The 24,066-nt window shown below is 40.2% G+C and overlaps 1 protein-coding gene across 5 annotated transcripts in view; it reads right to left on the bottom strand.

Moving 5' to 3' along the window:
- The window catches only part of arhgap44a (Rho GTPase activating protein 44a), a 239,116-nt gene that overhangs the window by 47,069 nt on the left and 167,981 nt on the right, over nt 1-24,066 (bottom strand). For all 5 annotated transcript variants that reach the window (XM_052032773.1, XM_052032770.1, XM_052032772.1 and 2 more), the window contains exon 7: nt 6,386-6,503. In XM_052032773.1, the coding sequence (XP_051888733.1) occupies nt 6,386-6,503 (118 nt within the window). The remainder of the gene's footprint in view (nt 1-6,385; nt 6,504-24,066) is intronic.

Here is a 24,066-nt window from a genome sequence, read left to right on the forward strand (position 1 = left end):
AGGTATAAATTCAAAAAGGAATTTTTGAGAAACTTAATGTATAATTTTAGGCATTCCAAACAGCATTTGATGTGTAAAGGATGAATATTGAGGGCTTCACATTAGCCTCATACCACCAAAAGACAGTGTTTTTCGGAAAGTGGTAAATTGCAAGCAAAGTCTGAAATACAAAAACTAATTATGTTGTTGGAGACTAGTGCTATTATTTAGCAATGCTATCATACGTTTATGCTTTTATTGACTAACTGAATGTATTGATACAGGATAAACCAGTTAAGCTCAAAGTATAGTTTACAATGGGTTCTTGACCGGATGTGGCTAACAGACACAGAACAGTACAGGAGCCAAACTGGACACAACAAGGTACAAACAAGAATCCTTATCATTTCTAGTTTCTCTGCTATTATCGCAGTAAAGTCTCTCAACCTCGGAGGAGGTTCTTAATCATTAATGAATGAATATTTAATTGTCATTATCTACTAATAAGTGAAGAACATGTTTTTGTATGGTTCAGGTTTTTACTTAAATCTGCAGTTTTATGTTGTTAACAATTAGGTTGTGATTGTTTTCTTACAATGGTCAATTGGAGACTTGGACAAATTCGAGTTTGGTTGGAAGATATCTAATTACATAGAATCAAAGAAATGGCAACACTAGTTGCTATGTGGTAGTCTTTTCCCTCTCTCCATTTAATGTCACCAAATGTTGGCCAGTTTCAAAATACACTGCACATTTCTATATTACAATAATTGTCAGTACTTCTGTAATTGGATTAACGCAGGAGTATCTGTTGGTCTTGAAGGACCACACAGGTACCAGGATAGTAGGAGAAAGCACCACTGGTTTCCATAAGATGAGATTTTGTAACCTTCATCAGTCTGGATGCCCCAGAGTACATGCTGCAGATGTAGAGGCTTTATCATCATGTGCTGCGTGCTATATTTTCTGTCAAATCACAAACTGCAGCTAGTGCCGAGGACCATGGAGACCCACAGACTGAGGGTACAAGCAAAGAGAGAAAGAAGAGGTGGAGCAAAAGGAAGGAGGATGATTCTGCTCAGCATCCATAACCTCTTGTATCAGCTGAGCAGAGGAGGCAGGCTTTGGCCGAATGGGAGATCAGGGATTCCCTCATAGAGAGACAATTTTCACAGGAAGGCTGCAAATTAAAATTCTCCAATGCACAGTAACTCACCCTCTGCACAAGACAATTATAACACCATCTAGGTACACCAATGATCAGCAAGGAGAATCCAAATGATTCATAAAATCACCCCACATTTTGTTGTGTGCTTCCATGCACACTGAATGTTACGTTTCAATAACTTATTCACTGACTCTATAACATTAAAAGCTTGATACAAATTCACTGAATTTCCCAATGAGCAATATCTTGTTAGAACATCTGCACAATGTATATTTTCAATGGATTAGTTCCACTCTGCCGATTTGGACACTAGTTGAAATCTTGAACCATCTGGACTGCTGCTCAACATTAATGGTGTCAATTGGCATTGCAACCACAACAGTTGAAAATAACACACCAACAACATATTGATCTGACTGGCATTTGATGGGCAGGGTGTGAACTGACATTTCAAGCCAATGAAGTTCACAAATCATTCATGAGAAATCCCTCATAAGTCTCCAACTGAGGGTTCATTTTAAACCATTACTAGAAATGAGCATCCCAAGGTACACAATGGACAAAATATCAGCAACAAAGCATGATATTTCACTCAGCTCACAATAACAGGACCTGATTAATGTGGTGTCATGCTTTCCTGGACAGGCCATCATTTCCGATCAGTCCTCACTCACCAAATCCTATCCCATTCAATTTGCTGCAGAAAGGGAGGGGTCTGGAGGAAGGGCAACATAGGCACTATGTCACAGCATGGGATGCTTGACATCCCTCATTGTTCTCTGTCACTCACAGAAGTCCATTCCTCAGAGGTGGTCAGGACAACTATTAAAGAAGCAAAGGAAGCAGGGATAAAAATCGTGAAATAGTGATCAACATTGCACTGGGGATCATGTGTAATTGTTGCCAGAACAACATGGCAGTTATGGGGTGTGCTTTATTACAGTGAAGCTGTAATTTTAAGGGGAAGGCATCATTTAATGTCTAGCGCCAATCAAGGTTCAGCTTGAGCAGTTTACATGGCAAATATGACATCAGTCGTATCCCTAGGCATGGTAATTTATGCAGCAATGGCAACAGCTGTCACATCATCATGACTTATTTCAGTAAAAGCATTGATGATAACTTGGAGCTTGGTTTGTGAGCATGTACAAACACAAGCATTATCTACATACGGCAGCTCGACTACTGAGGTTTGGGTAACCATGGTTCTGCAGTGCAGTTGCCATAGGTTGAACAGCTTCTCATTGGTCCTGAAGATTATTTTCACTCCCATGGGAAGTTAGTTGGAGGTCAGATGCAACACTATGACAAGAAAGATTGAGAGAAGTGCTGAGCCACTGACACAGCCTTGTTTGACATCAGTCTTCAGTGAAAATGGTCCTGTTGTAGAACCCATTGGTTAATATTACAGTTTGCATGCTATCACGGAGCAAACAGCATCCCCACAAACACAAGACGAAGGTCTGATACTTGACCTATTCCCTACCCCATGGAAATAAAGATTCAAGGGGATACTCAGGAAAATGCAGACCTTTCCCAAATCTCAGGAGCCGCCTGTTGGTGGAGGCGGACATTGATGATGAAATTCATCACCAGCTTCAATATACCAGCACAGTTTTTGTTTAATTGAGGAAAAGGGTATTTGTAGATCAAGACCTCTGACAATGCACAGGATGAATTTGAAGATAAACCACATTATTCTTATTCAGACGGAGGCAGAACCAATGTAAGTAGTACTATAATGATGGATTTACAAATGTCTGAGTCACAGAGAGATACTACACAGACACAGCCCCTTCGGCCCATTGAGTCTGTGCTGACCAACAACCATCCATTCACATTCATCCCCATTTTATTTTCTGCACATTCCCATCACTAGAGGCAATTTACATTTGCCAATTAACCTACCATCCTGCATACCCAGGGAAAACCCACACAACCACAGGGAGAACATGCAAACTCCCCAAGGGCAGGATTGAGCCTGGGTTCTCTGGTGCTGTGAGGCAGAAGTTTCACGAGCTGTGCCACTGTCCTTGTAAATGAATCACTTTAACATGCAGAAATAGCAAAAAAATTAAGAAGGCAAATGGTATGTTGGCCTTTATGCAAGAGGATTTAACTACAGAAGTAAAGATATTCTGCTCTAATTATAGAAGATTGTATAGACCCTACTGAGCCTCTACTGGAATATTGTGCACAGATCTTGACTCCTACCTAAGGAAGAATAAACTTGCAATAAAGGAAGTGCAGCAAACATTCATCATATTGATTCCTGAGATTGTGGATTTGTCTTATAAGGAGAAATTAGTAGGAAGCACCTATACACTGTTTAGTTTAGATGAGTAAGGCATGATCTCAGTGAAACTCATTGGGATGGACAGGTAAATGTTGGAATGCTGTTTCTCTTGGCTGGAATGTCTAGAAATAGAATTTGGGACAGAGATGAGCAAAAATTTCTTCACCCTTAGTATGGTTAACTTTTTGGAATTCTTTATCCAAGAGGACTGTGGAGACTCGGTCACTGAGCATACTTAAGACACAGATCAACAGATTTTTAGGCATTAAAGAAATCAAGTGACGTGGTGTTAGTAATGCTGGAAAGTGATGCTAAGGTGATAAATTAAACAGAATCTTACTGAATAGTGGAGAAGGCATGAGGGCCAACTTGCTTCCTGCTATTTCTATATTTTTTTGTTGTTGTTCTTTTGTTTTAAAATTTAAAAGATTCTTCTTACAGTTCAACCTTTCATATATTTTAAAACTCATCATGTTTGTAAAAATAGTGGAAGATTCACTTTCTCCTGCTTCACTAGAATATACCTTATTTTGGTTTGTTCTTCACTGTGGGAAGAAATATTTTGATTCTTTTAGAAAGCAATATCAAAAGAAATGATCATGGAGATTTATCCAATCTGGGCATAATTAGTGAAATAACAATTATGTTCAAAAATGATCACAGCAGATTTTCTCCATCATTGTTTGCAATCAGAAGTGTGATAAAATATTTTATGGGCACACACCTACATTATTGTACTGGAAATATGATATACAGTTTTTACTTAGAGACAGCTTTCAAAGTGCCCATATTTTATGGAGACACAAGAGACTGCAGATGCTGGCCTATAATTATTTTATTTGAATATTTACGCCTCTGTTAAAGCTCTTTCTATCTATTCAGTTTGATGGGGTTATTTCTGGACCGTTGTCATGAAATGTACTGGTTTCTGGTCATATGAGAGAGAGGCTACAGAGAAAGACTCAAAGAGGAGAAACAGAAAGTACATACCAAGTTAAGTGGCAGGACTGAAATAGTTGGCAACGGCACTTAATTAGTAATACAAGTCCTCCCCAGGTTATGACGGTTCCATTCTTGAGAACTGTTTGTAACCTGAGCAGTTCATAAGTCGGAAATGAACAAAAATAGTACGTGGCAGATGATCACAGAAACAAGTGTGACAGGAGAATGAGCAGGTTTGGGAAGAGCGTCTGGCAGCTGGCCTCACTGACTCAGCACTCCCAGCTCCACTTGGTTAGGTTGCTGCAGCTCTGGGGGGAGGGGTGGGGGGGGGGGAGAAGGCACATGGAAATGCCCCATTCCCATCCAGTAGAAGATGTCTGCAACCTTGCAGCAGCTGGGAAATCTATCCCGCTGGTCTCCCAAATGCTTGCTCATATAAACGGGCTGTCCATAAGTCGGGCATTCTTAACCAGGGCAGAACCTGTATATGGAGAGAGAAGTTGAACTTACAAAATAGGCCAGACGTTCCTGTCAGTGGTGAGCTTCCCACACTTGCCGTTGATGCATGCAGTTTGTCTGCACTTACCTATTGTGGAAACCCCAGTGCCAATTTGCTGGAAAATGATCTTCAGTGGCACAGTCCTGCTCAGCTGCAAGGACCTGCAGCGTAAATGCTTCTATATGGGAAGGCTGAAACAAGCCCCATCCATGAAACAGCTGAACAAAACAATGGCAGCCAGCTAAGCCATGCTGCCTGCTTTACCAGTTGTCAAATCTCCGAAAAACTGCATTTTTTTTTCCATTTCCAGCTTTCAGATACATTCATAAATATTTAAAAAACCACTGAAACCACAAAAAATGTTGAACTCATTAAAATGCAAAAAAACTTTAAATCACTTAAGAACACAAAATCAATTAAAAACATTGAATTCAATGTAATTAATCCAAAATCTGTAAATTAACCAGATTTTACCTTGCTTCTTTGCAGATGGTCCTCTCCAATCAAATGAATGGAAATGCTGTTCCTCTTCCAAGTGTATTTTGGGCAAATTCTCCCGCATAAATGCTAGGGAATTGCTACAGCTGAGCATTTCACCACTGGATCCTGCTGGATGCAGTCAGGAAATCACTGGCAAAGAGCAGGGAACAAGTTCAGCACTTCCACATGTGCATACACATGTGGGAATCGCAAACTTGCTGCCACTTATGTGGAGAAATGCCAAATGTTCCATACAGAACCCACAGCAATTCCCCCTAAAATCTGGACTAATTTCTTAAAAATTTAGATTATATCAACCAGTCACACTTACATTATCTGAGCACTGCTTAATTTGATTTAGATAATCACTACACATTGAAACCTTTAAGTAAAACCTTGGAAAAACAATATTTTTTGAATTTTACTGAATAAAGGATTCCTTTCTAATCTGAACTTTATATCTAAATCCAATAATTCTCACTAAAAAGCAGACATGTGTAGTGCAGTGAGGGTAGGGATCTGCTACACGCTTTTTAAAAGCTTTATCTTTTAAAAAAAATTCATTAATACAGCATGGTGACAGGCCCTTCTGGCCCAACGAGTCTATGCCACACATTTTAGACCCATGTTAACCTACCCGTACATCTTTAGAATATGGGAGGAAATCGGAGCACCAGGAGGAAACCCAGACAGACACAGGGAGAATGTACAAACTTCTTACAGACAGCGATGGGAATCGAACCCCGATCGCTGGTGCTGCGATAGTGTCGCACTAACTGCTAATGCTGCCATGCCACCCTTTGATTGTCTGTTTGCTCAAGTGTCCACCAACACTCTAGACTCACAGTAAAGTGTTATGTACTTTAGGTTCTAAACTCTGTGCAAACCCATGGCAGCTTTGGCCCACCCGTACTCTGAAACATGAACACTGTAGAATTTGATTCAAGAGTTGAATTGCTCAATTACTCAAACTTGTACATTACAGAATAGGAACATATAATATTCCAGTAATGGTTGGTACCCTGCAGATCTCCACACGATTTGCTGCTTCCTCCATTTCTTCCCTGAGTGCATCAGCCTTGGCACCAGATGACTGCAGATTGCTCGACAATCCCGATGACTTTGAAGACTGCTGCCACCTGATTGGGTGAAGTAAAGGAATTGTGAAACAGTTGCTTCAAATAAATTTAAAAAATCACCTGCATCATTAAAACTTTTTATTATCAGTTTAGTTAATTGATAATGAGCAGTGAGAACTGAAGTTGACCATATTAGTGCAACATTTTTTAATGACTTCACATGCACTATGTTTCCCAAGGCTTTTCCATTGACAGAGGAGTAAACACATATGTAGCTAAGATAACAGAGCACCATCAGAATTTATTAATTCTTCTGAACCATTTTGAGAACATGTCATTCTCAAGTGGCATCATGGAATGTCATTTTGTTGCATATTTTTGTCACGTATCTGCAAACAAATTTATTTCAAGCCAATTACTGAAGTTAATAAATCACCCTTTAACTTCATTCTTTCTGGTAGTCTTCCACTAACACCTGTTATAAAGATTTTAAAGAGGTGATTTGAAGAAAATTAAAATTAATTGGATCAAGCTTCAAGCTTTAATTGAATCTGTGAAGACTGCTTAAATTAACACATATTATGAAGTCCACACATAACCATGGAAATATCTCAAGATGTTTCATCTGGATACAGACTAAATTTGGAACAATAATAAAAGCTGATTATTTGAAGAGAAAATAAAATAGATGTCTAAAGAGAGCATCTGCAGTTCAGACAGGTGCAAAGACGTGCTGGGGCAGGAACGACTGTGTCCAGAACTCTGAATGAATTATGACAAATTTGTCTCTGTTTCTCCGGTACTTACTCCTCTCTGCTAGATATTCCCACACCACTCAGTTCCCATGCTGGATCAACAGTGTAGTTAAACTGCCAATACCAGTGATGTTTTTGGCTGGATGTTGAGCATAAGAACAAATGAAGTTAAGAAATAGCAGGCAGGAGCAGATCAGCTGACCGTTCGAGCCTGCTCTGCCATTCTTTAAGATCGTGGCTGATCTTCTACCATAGTGCCATTTCCCAGAATCACCCCCATGTTTCTTGATTTCTATAATGTCCAGAAATCGATTGACCTCTGTTTTGAATTAACACAAAGATTGAGATTCCAAAGCCCTCTGGAATAAAGAATTTCAAAGATTTTGCTCTCTCTGAGTGAGGAAATTTCTCCTTTTCTCAGTCATAAATGGCCCACCCCTTCTTTTCAAACTGTGCCCTTGGCCCAAGACACCTCAGCCAGATAAACATCTTTTGTACTTCTTGCCTATCAAGCCCTTAACGGATTTTGCTTGTTACAACGAGAACTCCTCTCATTCTTCTAAAAGCTAGAGAATATAGTCCCAGTCTACTTAATCTCTTCACATATGGTAAACCCACCATCCCTTCAATCAGTCTAATGAATCTTTGCTCCAATCCATCTGAGGCAAGTACATTCTTCCTTGGGTAAGAAGACCAAAACTGCATACAACATGTAAGGCCCAAGACTATCGCATGGTAGGTTATTGGCCACTGTAAATTGCCCCTAGTGTGTAGGTGAATAGTAGAATCTGGGGGGAGTTGATGGGAATGTGGAGAGAATGGGTTACTGGGAAAATTAGTCAGGAATGGGATTGCACCTCAAGCCAGCATAGACTCAATGGGCTGAAATGGCTTCAGACGTCTAAAGGAAAATGGAAATATGGAAATGTACTATGTGTTCTCTTAATCACTTCCTGCACCTGCATGTTGGCATTCTGTGATTTGTTTACAAGCACATCCAGGTCCCTTTGAATCTCAACAGCACTCAATCATTCACCATTTAACAAATATTCCACATTTCCATTTTCTGCACCAAAATGGATGACCTCAGATTTTTCGGTATTGTATTCCATCTGCCGTGTTTTTGCTTACTCACGCAGCTTGTCCATTCACCAAAAAGCCTCTTTACATCCTCCTTTGTGCTCAAAATCCTACCTAAGTTAGTATCATCAGCAAACTTGAATGAATGCCATTTGAACCCCTCAGCCAAACCTTTGATATACATTGTGAAAAGCTGGGGCACAAACACCGATCCCTGCCACATCCCACTTATTACACACAGCCTGCCAACCTGAGAATGATCTGTTTATTTCCAGTAATGAAAGTCACCTGGCAGGATTGTGTGATCGTAAAGATGGCTAAACTGTCAGCTCCCACCATTATCACACACAAAAGCTGATTACAAATTCTGGGGGATGTACATGCACGGTTAAATGCAGATATCTAGGTGCTGCTATCAGTGATTTTCTTTACACTCCTTTACAGGGTGCATTGCTTCAAAAGCCACGGCAATTTACTTCAGGGAAAATAAATGTACTGTCAAGTATCTCAGGTGTTCTTTTTGCAAAATATCCTGAAATTATTACCGTGTGCCACATGAGATGTGAATGAGGCTTTAATAATGCATTAAACCAGTCAATTCTTAGCAAACACTCTAGCCCTAAAAAACCAGTTATATACATTTAGATAGTAATTTCTTAAACTATTTTAAACTGCAATAGATTTTAAAATAACATTTTTTTTAAAAAAGGTTTGCTTTTGTTGTTTTTATTTCTGCCTTATCCTGTGTGTATGTTCTAATCTTTATTTTGCAGTGAAATGTAAAATGTATAGGTGAGTTAGAAGAATTTACCAGAAATTCCTTTCACGTGACACCATCTTTCCCACATTATGTAATTGTAAACTGATTTACTTCTGGAGTAAATTTCTGCAACACCCATTTCCACTTGTTTTGCCTGACTCCAGAAATTCTACTGAGCACTTCTAGGTGTGTGACAGCTTTGTACCCATGACATGAATTCCACATTAGAGTCACACAAAATGACACTATTTCTTGCAAATTTTTCTTTTTGGATTGTTGCAAGTAGGTGAACTTGGACTAAGTTGTTATAGGGTGATCATTATGGTCATCCCCATAAAAAAAACAGATCTTCTCAACGCAACATGGACTAATGTCCCTGTCAGGTTAAGTGCCCTAATTACCTTTAATCATTTTGGCATTCCCTAAGATTTTCTTTCCAAGTCCACGAGGTCTTGAAGACACCCTTCAACCTTGCAATCCATCTACCTTCCTGCCCTCAATGGCGGCCTCAGACTCCAAGTCCGTACATCTTATTATGGCTTCCAAACCTCAGCTGCAATTCTGGCCCTCCCCACCATGGTTCTAAGTTTTCCTTGGGTCCACTCCCCACAACCCAAGGAACAGATCCAATTCTTTTCCCAACCACCCATAGCACCCAAGCCAAAGCAGCATCCCCATTCTTCTTCCAACCCCCTTCCCCATCCACCACACCCATTTGGGTGCACTAGGATTTCTAAGTGAATGTTTTATACTTCTTGGTATGCCATCTGTATGAATTCTTCAAAGTGATTGGCTTCTTAGCTATCTTCAAGACATTGCAGTTGCAAATAGCAGGGACATCTTTGAACTGATAGTAAGACCAACTGATACTTCAAGAAGTAAAGATAAATTCACAAAGACTGCTGAGTTTTCATTGATGTCAGTGACCATCAATATTTTGTAAAGCCCATTGTCTTTCCTTATGTTTCCCGCTGCCATTGGCGTAAAGAGCACAGCTGTTAGAGCCCTGCTCATTGCAGTATTCCTGAACTGAGCTTGAAAATCAAATTCCAGTGTGGGCGATGCCTGGTCTGGCAATGGACCTCCACTCCCTTGTGCTTCATACCAATTCCCTAAGCTGTGAGTCACCACAGCAGCTGCTATGTATGTCATTTACAACAAAAACAGCTTTGCCGAGTTCACTGTGAGGAAAATTTAAATTAAGAGAGGATTGTATCTTAACGAACTCTAGAACTTCAATCTCAAGTTTCTGTGTTCTAGGGTTGGAACAAACCGGATACTGAAGGTTATCATTCTTGTAATTGCCCTGAACTTCAGTTAGTTCCTGTTGTACAGTTACTTTTCCATGCTTAAACTTGCTGTTGAGAGCAATATGGACTTGATGTCACCAGAGTTAATAAATACTTCATGGTCATTGACTTATGATTCATCTGAAGAACAGCATATCAAGCAATGCACAAAACTATTGTTAGCAACAAATCCTTAGAGAGTAAAGGAGCATAAATTTTAAAGGCAATAATGCAATGCATATATATTTTGTAGAGAATATGGAAAGTTGTAAAATGCATCAGGAATCTTTCCCAGAGAAGACTTTGAATGACATAAACTGCCAAGAGAAACTTGAATTGATTAAACGCTTCATCCAAATGTTAAGCAACGCATTCAAAAGGAAGGTTTAAACCTGTATTTATTATCAACATTCAGGCTCACTTGGCCTTACTCAGTTCTGCTCTGCCATTTTTTATTCACTTACAGAATTTGAGCATCACTGGAAAGATTGGCCTTTATTATCTATCCTTAATTGCCTTTGAGAAGGTGGTGAGCTCCTTCTGGACCTGCTGGAATTCTTCTGGTGAAGGGGCTCCCACAGTTCTTTTGGGTAGGGAGTACCGGTATTCAGACCCAGCAACGAAGAAAGATCGGCAATGCCAGAATGGTGTGTGACTTGTCTGGAAACCATTCAGCAGATTCCCTTGACCTTCTTGGTGCTCGAGGTCAAGGGTTTAGGAGGTGTTTTCACAGGAGCCTGGTCAAGTAGCTGTAGTGCACTTGGTAGGTGGTACATATTGCAGCCATGGAGGGAGTGAATGTTTAGCGTAGTGTGCTGGGTACCCATTAACTAGGCTGCTCAATCATGTATGCCAGAACCCTAATGAAATGGCAAAAAAAAGTATTCAAAGTATTGTTAACAAAATAGTTCTGGTTCTTTATTGTTATCTGACAACACGATGGTTCGAAGTGCAAGTGGGGATAATGTGGAAGAGAAGGAATAGATTCAGCTGTGTTGTCTCCCCAAATCAAATAACCAGGCAACATTCTCTATCCCAAGTGAAACTTCTACATGAACAGAGGTACAATTACAGCTGCTGGTACCTAGAGTCAGACTAGAAGCCAAGCTGTTGTTATGATAACTAACTTATAAGGAAATAACTTATAACAAATGTCTTTCAAAATGCAAACTGAATCACATGACAGGTATTTCCTTCTGCTCCTGAAATATCATATTGATTAGCCAAGTGCAAAATCAGCTTAGCCACAGAATTTTCCTGTTCTCTGCAGCCAGAGAAAAATCCAGCGTGACTGGTAACTTAAGCACTCCGTTCAGGGAACTGTGAATTGGAGAATTCCACAATCTACTTCTAAGTATAAACGATTTGATGACATCTTGTCATAAATTCAGCATCATTCAGGTGAAGCCGAATGCAAACTCACATATTTCACTTGACAGAAAAGGCAGCAAAATATTCAGTCTTCAAAGGTGTTCCTATTTGTGCGTAATTTTTGATCAGTAGCCTCCTCCATTTAATTAAGTGGCTCGCTGGTTCCCTCAACTCTCCAGATGGAAGCTTCCTGGGACGGATTAAACATTATACTCATATCTTTAATGTTGTGGAAAGTGAGGTAATTATGTCATAGAAGATGCAATTTTTCTTTAATGCAGCAAAAATAAGAATAACTACATGGCCTAACAAGCTTGTTCTGCCATTTTGTCTTCTTAGGTTGTCCTTTAGGATTGAGGATGACTTGATTCCATTCCAGTTCTAAGAGTTCTGACACGGCTGGTGAGATTAATGTGAGTCCTACAAACTGCCACAGGTGGCACAGTAGATACTTGACAGGTGGATAATGCAGGAGGTGGTACACTTTCTGTCAGTTACACTGGGCTTCTGTGTGCTCTCAAAGATGAATCCAAATTTCTCAATATCAGCCTGAATGCTCCTTCTTGATTTTGAGCAGTCATGGGCTGGAGATAAAGTGGGGATGTTGCACTTCTTCAAGCAGGCTTTGAAAACATTTTTAAATCCTTTCCTCTGTCTACCTGGTAATCTCTTGTCATGACATAATTTAGAATAGTTTCTATTTCCGTTGTCTGGTGTTGGGCATGCAGGTGATGTGGCCTTTGCAATGGAACAAACTGAATGGTGTGTTAGCCAGGGAGAGGACACTGGTTTGCTTATCCTGCCAACATAATTGGAGGATTGTTCAGAGCAAGTGTTGGTGGTATCTTTGCAATGTCTTGAGGTGCTTGCTGTTGGCAATCCACGTCACAGAGGCATTAAGGACAGTGGGGATAACTGTTGCCTGAAAAACCATAAACTTTGTGCTGGGTTTAAGGTCTTGATCTTCAGGAATTCTTTCCCTCAGATGAGCAAGGACTGCACTAGGGCACTCAAGGCAATGATGAATTTTGTTATCGATATTTGCCATCACAGAGATGTGGCTTCCAAGGTATGGTATGTGGTCCAATTTTCCAGTGTCTCATTGTAGACCTTTAGTGTCAGAGGGTGCTGTTGCCAACCAAGGGCAGGTAAAGGACCTTTGTTTTGCAGATGTAATGCATAAATCACATTGTACCATGTGCTTCAGTAAATGAATAGATAATGATCCGAATTTCAGCTTCTGAATGTGCTCATATACAAACATCATCTGTGACTGCAGTTGATGACTGAAGTTGGGGTGATCATGCTTCTGGAGTGAAGGGGATGGAGACTAAACTGTCTCCCATTTTCCCTGTAGATTCAATGCCATCTGCAAGCTTATTGAAGGTGAGGTGCAGCATTGTGGCAAGACAGACTAAGAAAAGTGTTAAAGCCTAATTGACACCAGTCTGCATTCAGATTGATTTGTTGTGGAATGTGGGGTAAGATCACAACTGCCATTTAGTAATATTATGGCTGATGGTTCAAAAACCCATCAATCCTGGCCTTATACTCAATGCTTCAACAATCCCACCAGTTGGTATTGGGAATTCAAGGGATTCTGAACCCTCAGCCTTAAATGTTCCACCTATTATTCTGAGACTATTCCCTGTTTCAGATGCTCCTGTCATAAACAAACAGCATTTACCTGATCGAGTGCACTTAGAATCTTACAAAATCATTTGTCATCAGCATGACTCTGATGATCATGGATGTACTACCAGGGAGCAAAAGAACCTGGAGACTGCAGTGTCAAATAAGATTCAGACACTGCAATTATCCACAAACACAGCAAGCTGGATAGCATTGCAGAAGTAACTTGCTGGTGAATAATGGGTGGCCTTTGGACGACTTCACTGATACACAGCCAGTTTATTGCCAGTGGAAGGGGGACGTGTGAAGGTGGCAGGATGGTGGGAGCATTATCAGTGCAGAACAGAGAGAACGCTACTTACAGAAGATATTATTGCTTAACAGTATGATAAAGCAGTGGAAAATGTAAATAGGCAATCAAGACAATTTCAGATCAAATCTGAGCACAGCCAGTAGTGCTGCTGCCCCACAGCTTGAGATACCCATGTTTGATCCTGACCTCAGGTGCTGATTGTGCGAAGTTTGCACTTTCTCACTGGGATTAGATTGGTTCCCTCCCTGAGTGCTCTGGTTTCCTCATCTGTCCCAAAGATGTGCTGGTAGGTTAACTGTCTACCGTGAATGACCCCTTAGTGTAAATTAATGGCAAAAGGAATCAAAAGGGAGTTGATCGTTGAGTACAGGAGAGAATAAGTTGTGGGGGTGCAGGGAAATAAGGTGAGGGAAAATGGGCCTTGTGAGATTGCTCTCCTGGGAGCTGATATGGACCAGCTGAGCAGAAGAGTGGCACAGTCGTGCAGCTATAACAGCTCCAGTATCCTGATCTCTGACGCTGTCCCTGTGACCACATGGGTTTGCTCTGGGTGCTCTGGGTTCTTCCCATGTCCTAAAGACATGTGGGTTGGTAGGTTAACTGGCCTCTGAAAATTGCCCTGAGTGTGCAGATGATTGGTGTAATCTGGGAATATGGGGAAGACAAAGTAGCATTAATGCACTATTAGTGTAAATGGTACTTGATGGTCAGCATGAACTGGTGGTCTGAAGGGCCTGTTTCTGTGCTCTATGAATGGCCTTCCTCTGTGATGTTATAACACAAGACATTTTATCAAGTCGTCAGGGAAGCTGAATTACAGTTTATGCAAATAAAAAGCCGATAGCAGTAAAAGTGACCAAGAAACCATTCCTTTGTCACTCATCACAATTTGTTTCACTAAGAGAAGCAGTTCTTACTAATACGGCCTGAATCTGGCTCCCGTTCCTTACCAATAAGGTTAACTCTTAATTAACCTCCAAATGGCTTAGTAAGGCTTCTTTGCAAGGGAAATTAGTGACTGGTAATAAATGCCAGCCTTGCCAGTGACGTGCACATCCTGAGAAAGGAAAAAGTTCCCATTCTCACTAACTTTATCCAACTTACTTAATCTCCCAAAGGAAAAACATAGAAAACATCCAAAGAATGTAAAAGTCAATGAAACATTCCCCAGAGGTAATACAGCAGAGTATCAGAAGAAAAATAAAATCTTGTGCTGTAATTCTAAACACTGATTCAACAGATAGTTCTATGATCCCAATGGCAAGGTTAGCAATGTTTTCTGGAAGTCATTATTCAGCACATTAACCATTGCTCCTGGATGTCTCTACCATACATCTACTGGTCTCGGAAAAATGTCTGACTTTTTTCCATAATGTAAGGGGCATTTATTAAGCACTTAGGTCTTCAAAATCTGAAATTAGCTTTTAAATGAATTGTGTGTAGATGCCTTTTGCAGATTTATTCATGGTTAGATTTGCCTCTGAGTCAGAACAAAGTGAGCTCTGGTCCATTTCTGATGGAGGAATTGTTGGTTTTGGAGATTGAGGGTGTACTGTATCAGGACTGATTAATTGGACAGGGTCCAATTTTCCATTGTTCAGAGGAATGAGAGGACATCACATTCGAATGTACGATAATTCCTCTGGTTGAGGAGTCTAGGACTAGGAAACACTTGCAGAATAAGAGGTAGGCTGTTTAGGATTCAAATGAGAAGAAACTTTGTCACTCAGAGGGTGGGGAATCTTTGGAATTTTTTTACTCCAGAGGGCTGTGAAGACTCAATCCTTTGAAAAGGGATTGATTAATTTCTAAACATTAAAGGGAATCAAGGGATATGGTGACGGTGCTCGAAAATAGTGCAAAGGTAGAAGATCAGCCATGATCTTGAGGAGAAGCAGAGCAGGCCTGAAGGGCTATATGGCCGACTCCTGTTCCTATTTCTTATGTCCTTATGCTGTATTGCTAAAAGTACCAGTCATGAAATGAAATGTGAGATTAGAAGAAATTTCTTTATGCAGTGTTGTTGTAAATCTTTGGAATTTTCCACCCAAGAGGACTGTGGATGCTTAGTCAATGAGTATCTTCAAAGTTGATATTGATGATTTTTGAATACAATGGGAATCAGGGAGAGAAGCTTTGGGGCTTGAAAGGGAGCGTGGGAACTGGGGCCACAGTGTGCAAATGGAGTGCAGTATTCAGCATCCAGTGAGCCAGATGCCGAACTATTGGGATTTCTGAATAGTCAGATAGTGGATTATCAAGAGTTTTACCGTGGTATCATTACCTTTGCAGTGAACTAAATAATTGAATTGAAAGGCATATCAGGCATAAATGACCTTAATCCTGAGCCGAATCATGCTGGAACCATCACGCAGACTCATTGCATGTGGTTCCTACCCACCTGTACTTACCCATCTGGTTGTGGAGGGCCAATCAAGGGGAGTCTTTGCACTGGGTGTCATTCAACGAGATGCATTGATACTTCACTGGTGTGTTACTGAGGCCCTGTTCCCAGAACATCCTTCAAGTCTTTGACAGGAGGCAAGGCTTGGGGAAGAGGCTTGTCTCCTGTCAAAGTCTGACATTCAGAGACATTAAAAACTATTACAATTTCTTTAGACAATAAGAGAACACAAAAATAACATTAATGAAAACACACTAAGGCATTTACAAACCAATAACAAATAATAAAATATACCACCAGCATAGCATGGGACCAGAGATGCAAATTCCCAGCATAGTGCAAAATAACACCAGCAAGACAATGGCTCCACTTCTGAACTCCAAGGGGAGTTCTGCAATGGAGCAGAGATACCTCTGGGGTGGGATCTGCAAAAGTCTGGGACTTGCCTTCAAAGGAATGGCTGCTCACTGGTTGCCACAGTGAGACCATTGGTCCCATGTCCCCATTATATGTTTGCTAGAAATCCCCCAATCAGCACTATGAATCTGATAAACTTAAACACTCTTTAATTCACTTTTTAAAATGTCCTTTAAAATAATAGCTTTCTGCTTGCTGCTATCGGTTGTATGAAGAATGATCAGCTGATGATCATACTTTATTTTAATACGTTGAATTCATTTATTTGTTATTATGATTCATTCTTCCAAGTCCATTCATTGTTACTTTAACTTCCAGCCAAATACATTGGTTCAGCTCATTTCGTTTACCTATAATACCTTTGAATCTTACCAAGATCCCAGTTCCTCACTGTGAGTGTTACCATTTCTCCATTACACATTCATTAGTGTCCTGAATAAATTTGATTACATTGTACGTATCACTGTGTAAACTTAATAATAATGCCATACTCAACACCTACCTGCATTATCTTGATCAATTTGTTAAATTAAGGGCTTTATATAAATGCAAAATAGTTTCCTCAGGGCAAAGTCTAGTTTCTTTGTCATGCCTCTTGTGCTATGCAATTGTAGTTTTCAATCCAGTTAACATTCCACATGATGTCTGCTTTCAGTTTTCCAATTTTTATTTGTGTGCTTTAATATGCATGATATATGTTTTCATGATTCCAAAAAAGCTTTCCAAATATATTATTTAAGTTTTTTGTTCTATTTTACTCCAGTTTGTTTTAGATCAAAGAAGGAAATTGATCATGAAGGATTAGATTGTGACCTTTAACCCAAGGGCATCGGCTTCAACCTCCTTGTCAACATACGACTGGAGGGCATTGTGGCTCCCTGCAGATTCAGAACATCTCCACCCCAACTTCTCCCTCTCCAGCAGCAGAAGAGTCATAGGGCCTGACCTGAAGAGTGATATATCAGCCTTTCTTAATATGCTGTAGCAGTAAAATCAAGGGACTTCTTTATCTTCCTGATTAATTAAAATTAAACTGCTAAATTCCCAGTTATCAACCTCAATTATGTCTGTATAAGGCTGAAAGTAATTGTAGCACATTAATTCCACACTGCGAGCATTACCGTTTCTCCATTGCAGGGAACATGCATCATTCAGGATTACCATCAATAGATTCTCCCTCTGGATACTATAGTCACAAAAATTAATATTCACCCTTGCTTCACCCACAAGCCTTGTCACAGTGGTGATACAGTGAATTCAACATAAAAGTCCCTAAAAAGACTTCAGCTTTGCTTTTTAAGTTTACAATATCATCTGATTCTGTCATTTATATCAGAATTTTATTGTCAAGATATGCATAACTAAAGGTTGACTCATGGAAATAATGATGTATATGGCCTTTTTCTCTTTGAAGACACCTGCTGAGTGTAAGTAATGGCCTTATATCTTAGCAGTCAGTTACATTCAAGGTCATCCCTGCATCCAGAAATATCTTGAACAATGTCAAATTATTGCCGACAAAGGTCATTAGAAATAAAAATTACCTAAATAAATAAATATTTTATGCCCTATCTCCCCCCTCTCCCCCAATATTGGTTGGTGGTGGTAATTCATCCCCCCCCCCAACATCCACTCTCCAGTATTCAATAAGCCTTACTGCATTAATGTGAGACGGTGTATTTGCTACTTACCTCCTGTACAGCTGGTGATATATTACAGCTTTGAAATGTGCTTCTGAGTCTATTTTCAAAAGTGGTCAGTTGGGATTGAGGCCAAATATCTCAAATCACCAATGGAAATTGATAGCTATTCCATCCTTAAAAGTGGTGAGAAGATGACTGCGCGCTGACTGATTTAAATATATATCAGAATGTAAAGTATAGGTTGAAAGAAACTGTTTGGCTGATCAAACATATTCATTCATGCAGACTTTCTTTGGCTATACACAGAAGTCATAATCTCCCTCTTTGTAAACAGGTCTGTGATTTTCATATACATAATACACAAAGAAAACCTTCTGCTCATCTACCTCAAATAACATTTCCAGAGGGCAGAATTAGTCTATGGTCAGAAGTCTACTGACAATAACGGAATCATATGGGCAGCAGGTGTGCAGAGCTGGTGGCCATTATTCTAACACTCTTTAAGGGTAGTGACCCAATAAATTTCTCCCCCGCCATTTCAAAATTCAACAATAGACTATTAATAAAACAAAGGATCTACCAGTACATTTGCAAATGGCAACTCTAAAATTTAAAACATTATGGCATGGAAATTCACCGATGCCAAGGGGATTGCTAAAATGTAATTGTGCAGCACAGCAGTAACTTGTATAATTTTGGACCCAACGCAACAATATTCAACATGTTCAAGACCCAAGGCTTCGGATGCTACTGAATAGCCTTCTTGCACTTTCCTCTGAGTGTCTGGTCATTTCAGATCATGAAAAGAAAGGTATCAGCTAAGTCTGGGCTCACAACCAGGACTAGCAGACAGATGGGAGAGAATGGCAGCTGTCACAGATGGAGTCAGAAGGCAAATCCAGGCCACAGTCAAGAGTCAGTTCAGGGTCTTGGTCGGAGTGGGGTGAACCAGTATTCGGAGGTAATCTGAAGCCTAGGGGGATTTCAGGGGTGATCTGGAGGATGTGGAAGTTTGGAAAATTAGTGGTTAATGTGGGGGCTAAGAGAAATTTGAAAGTTAGGGGTATTCTGGACACTGGGGGAAGACTGGGAAGGTGGGGTAGGAGACTGGTGTGTGGGACAACCACAGGAGAGGAGGAAGTAAGGCAACCTATGAGTGGCAGCATTTGTACCATGTGGTTGTTCTGAGAGCCCAGTGATAGCCATGCCTCAAAACGACATGACCTCATTTCCAAGGGCATGATTCTAAACAAGTATTGCATGGGGAATGACATCATTCTCCGTGCATCTGTGAGACTTGCCTGGTTGTGTAGCCAGAGTGAAGTAGTTTGCCAAGAGACTTTTCATACATATAGCACTTACTCCAATCATTTGCTTTACCCTATTTTCCCTTTACTCTGGTTTTATATTTATCTCATCAGCTCTACCCCACACGTGTCTTGTTCAGAAAAGATTTTTTTTGCTTTTGGTATCTAAATCTTGCACCAGTTTAGGAAAATAAATGAAATTAATAAAAATGAGCCCCATTGAAAGACAGCCAAAGAGGTAACATATTTGAATCATAACTATGAATTGGCTAATGTTTGATGCAAATTATATGTATTAAACAAGTGGGATATGACACATTGCTCTTTAGATAAAGAAATTAAGTGATTACTAGGCTGTGAGAATAGATTGATTAAACATGGATGTTGGATGGGATGGACGAGAGAGAAAATGGTCTTCCCTTACTCTGGAGTGTGGTAAGATGTCAGCAGTCACATTTGAATGAGATAATTTTGCTGAGGATCATCCTGGACCCAGCCATCTGTCTATACTTACTATTTTTGGATGCAGTGTTTCGGAGGAAGTGACCTCCACACTTGAAAGGCATCCTGTGATGTGAAGTGGGCTCCAAGCAGAGAGTAGGTAGCAGGTATCATATCCCAAGGCCCTGACCCTGCAGTAGCCTGACAACCATTTGCCATTGTCAAAGACTTCTGAACTATTTTTAAATGTCTCTTAAAAACTATTCAATTGGATTTAAGTTAGAACAAGTATTTGAGAATATTAACAGAACTAAGAATAAATTTAATCGGGGAGGGGGGGGGGGTGGTCACTGTTCCAATGCCACACCTCCTCGGTGTAAGACTGAGGGCCCACATTCAGAGAATATCCCCTCCCTCTCTTCAGCTAGTCACTGCCCTATTGCTGGTCTTAGTCATGAATCCAGACATGGAGCAGGAGCTCGGATGCACTAAGCGTATGTGGAAGTCTGGAACATGATGTGGTGCACATGGCTGATCGTTGTTCCCTTTGGAACTACCAGCCAGCAGTCAAATGAATTTGCCTAATGTTTCTGCAGCACTTCTTGTGTTTAAAGATCTGGATCACATCTTTTCTTAGTGACAAAAGTTTCCCAAACACTGATTGCTTATATTGTTGCCCAACTGTAACAATCATAATTGTCTATGCACTTGGTAATACCTTACCACAACAAAAAAAACATTTGCATGCTTGTTATAACCATCAGTCTCATTTCAAAAGGTTGCAAGATGTTCAGGGATAAGAAGTGGAATCAGTATCACATTAGTGCGTTTACAATGTGCTTTGGAGGTACTTTGCGAGGGCAAAGCAGAGGGATCACACTTAGCTCTGCTTTACATGACCTGAAAACACCCAGTGTTCAAGAAATAGAAATTCCACTGCAGATCATATAATTTTGCAATACAAATAAGGATATTATAAATCTACTTGCCTACACTGGAATGCCAAACTGTCACTTAATGTTCAAAGGTTTAAACATGGTTTTTAAAAGAAAACCATGGGAGTGATCTTATAAGATGTCAAATGTGGAGTGCTTTTAGTTCATTCCTTAAGTGCCATAAATTACCACACACCAACTATGAAGCTACATTTCCATTATATCATAGTACAGGCCAGTGACAGAATGAGTTCAGTTCATTTCCTGAAGTGTTCTCTGGAGAGATGAAGGGAACTATTTGCCTGGAACGGAAACTGATCTAAGTTATAGTTCAGCAACAGAAGCAGCATGAAAAGAAACATAGATCTAATAATCAGAAGTAAATGTCATGTATGACCTCCCAGCTTTTGCTTTGGTGTACATAAAATTTACTATATTAATGAATGGCAACTCTCCGACCTTGGAGTAAATTTTCATTCTTCTCACTATTTTTAAGCCATGAATATGAAGTGAGATCTGTTAGCAAAGCCCTACTCTTCCTGGAGTGGCCTACATGGTGTTTATGTTTAAAAAAAACATAAAAGTGCCAGTTATTTCATGGAATACTTACTGATGAATTCCGAAAATACTGGTAAATGGGGAAATGAATTTTATAACTAAAGGTAATGAAGAAAGATCAAATTTAATTGATGCAATTTATGGAAAAATACAAGAAAAATCATGGCTGGAGTTTGATTGGACATTGTCCAGAATGTTTTTGTTTATAATCTAGGATGCATAGAGACATAATCTTGTGCCAGTTACTTCATTAAAAAGCAAATCTTCATACCATTTAACTGAATACAAAATGGGTTCCTTTCAGTCCAAGGGAGAATATACATCTTTCATAATTTTAACAGTCACATTCAAAGGAAAGACCAGGATCACCAAGCGTACTTAGTAATTTGACCAACCAATAACTGTTAATATTAGAACTGCTTGACTAATATTGATTTCATCCCATTAAAACACAAATTCTCCAGGTACAATACACCAAAAATACATGAACCAATAACACAGCAAAGTAAATAATCTCAACCGCATGTCAAGTATTTCATTTGAATTAGGTCTGCATTTTTGTAGCGTGCAATTTTGTGAGCAAATGGAATTTAGATGATTGAAATCTGAAGTTGATTCAGTTGATTTGAAGGATTCCTTAAGGGAAAATGTGACACACTGTTCAAATGCTGCAAACAGACCCAGAATCCAAGCAATTAGTAACATGGCTAAAATGGCACAGAACATTGAGAAAGGACTCTGCAGGTCAGTATTTAATCTCTAAATGTATGTTGTAAAAGTATGTGATCTATCCAAAATTATCCAAAACAATGTGATTTATTTAAGGTAAAACACATTTTGACATATCTGTAGACTGTGGTTTGTGAACTCTCAATCTCTAAAAGGGCTCAGATTTCACTCCAAAGTTGACTTAAGATTCAGATCAATTCAAAGCTCCAAGAGGAAAGCAAGCATAGTAATGACAACAGCATCCCATGTACTCAATAATGCTGCACCAAAACCGTAACAAAGACTTTAAAAGGGAAAGAAAGCCCTGATCTATTCTATCCCATTATTTTGAGTAAATGTATACCAACATTTGCCAATATTAAGTATATGGCAACAACTGTCTACCAAAGAACAGAATGCTGGAAGAGCTCAGCAGGTCAAGCAGCATCTGCGGAGGCAAAAGATGCATGTCGACGTTTCAGGTTGAGACCCTGCATCAGGACCACAACTGCCTACCACAGTTCTTTGCTGACCTCTCGACATTAGGTGGTGCTGTCAGATCCCCTGCCTTTGATGCTGACAGACCCAAGGTCTGTTCATACAGATCCGGACTCCAAGGACTGGAAGCGGCCATCTTTTTGAGAAGTAAGCAGATTAAAAATAGATTTAGGCTACCCAGCATATTCTTCTGTGCCAATACAACAGAAGTTTAATTCTGCACTCCAGCATTTTAGGGAGAAGATTGTAACCATTTACAGTTACACCCACATCCTCCTGATCTCCCAGGCTCTTATAAATCTGACAGTTCTGCCATGCCAGTGCCCACTAGCTTCACCCTCTCCTTCTCTAGCCCTGACCCAGCTTGCTTCTGAATCTTACACTGCATCAATAAAATGGCTGCTGGTATTCACCTCAACCTCCCTGTTCTGCCCCAATCCAGGCTGCTCCCACTCTTTTTTAAATAAATGTAGGGTTTCTCCTTGGAACTCTTTTCTTACATGGTTTTGTGTTTTCCCAAAGCCCTATCACGTTAATGGCCTAGTTCTTCCCTTTCTTTCCAACTTTTCTTTTCGTGGCCTACTTCAGATGCTTTGCTATTTTTTCCAAACCGTTTTAAAAAAGGTGCATTTCAAATGCCTACATTTTCCTTTGTTTTCCTTTCCAAAATAAAAACAGGGATTGAAATGCATCCTTGGTTGGCTTTCACTGAACCAACCCCCTTACCAGTGGCTGTTAAAATAAACAAGAGCACTCTTTCCAATGACTGATAGGCGCACCTGCCTGGGCTGCTAATGCATACTCCAAATTTGTGGATGACCAGCTAAATTACAGAATCCATGCTACACTGGAGCTAGACTAGGTTAAGTTACTGATTCCAGCCAATACTGGCCCTCTGGAGCAACAAGCAACTTGTAAGATCCAGCACTGGTAGTGCTTTGTGTTCCTGCTTCTCTCCCTCCAGCAGGTGTCTCCAACCTTCACACTCCCCTCCCCCCACCTTGCTCCATCTGTTTTCTTTCCCCCTTTTCCTCTGTCTCTGTCTGCCTCCATCTATCATTCACCTGCCACAGTCTCCCAACTCCACCCCTGCTCACCTCCCCTACCTGGAACTACCTGCCTGTCATCTCACACCCCTCCTCAGTCCACCAATCACGTCAGAATCCTTTCTCACCACTCCCCCTCTCCTCTTTATACCGGCCATCTCGCCTCTCCACTCTCAGTCCTGATGCAGGGTTTCGACCTGAAACATTGACAATTCCTTTCCTCCCACAGATACTGCTTGACCCGCTGTGTTCTTCCAGCAGACTGTTTGTTGCTCCATATTCCAGCATCTGCAGTCCCTTGTGTCTCTTATCCCTCTGGATATTCACACAACTCTCAGAAGTGTTCCAAATGATTGAGGAAATTTGTGTGAAGAGATGTGTAATAATGTAATATATGTGTAAATAAAATTGAACATACAGAACCGTTAGTTGTTCTTCTCTAACCCAGCGGGGGTCATAATGCATT

This window comes from Pristis pectinata, chromosome 18 (genome assembly GCF_009764475.1).
Source record: "Pristis pectinata isolate sPriPec2 chromosome 18, sPriPec2.1.pri, whole genome shotgun sequence".
Classification (NCBI taxonomy): Eukaryota; Metazoa; Chordata; class Chondrichthyes; order Rhinopristiformes; family Pristidae; genus Pristis; species Pristis pectinata.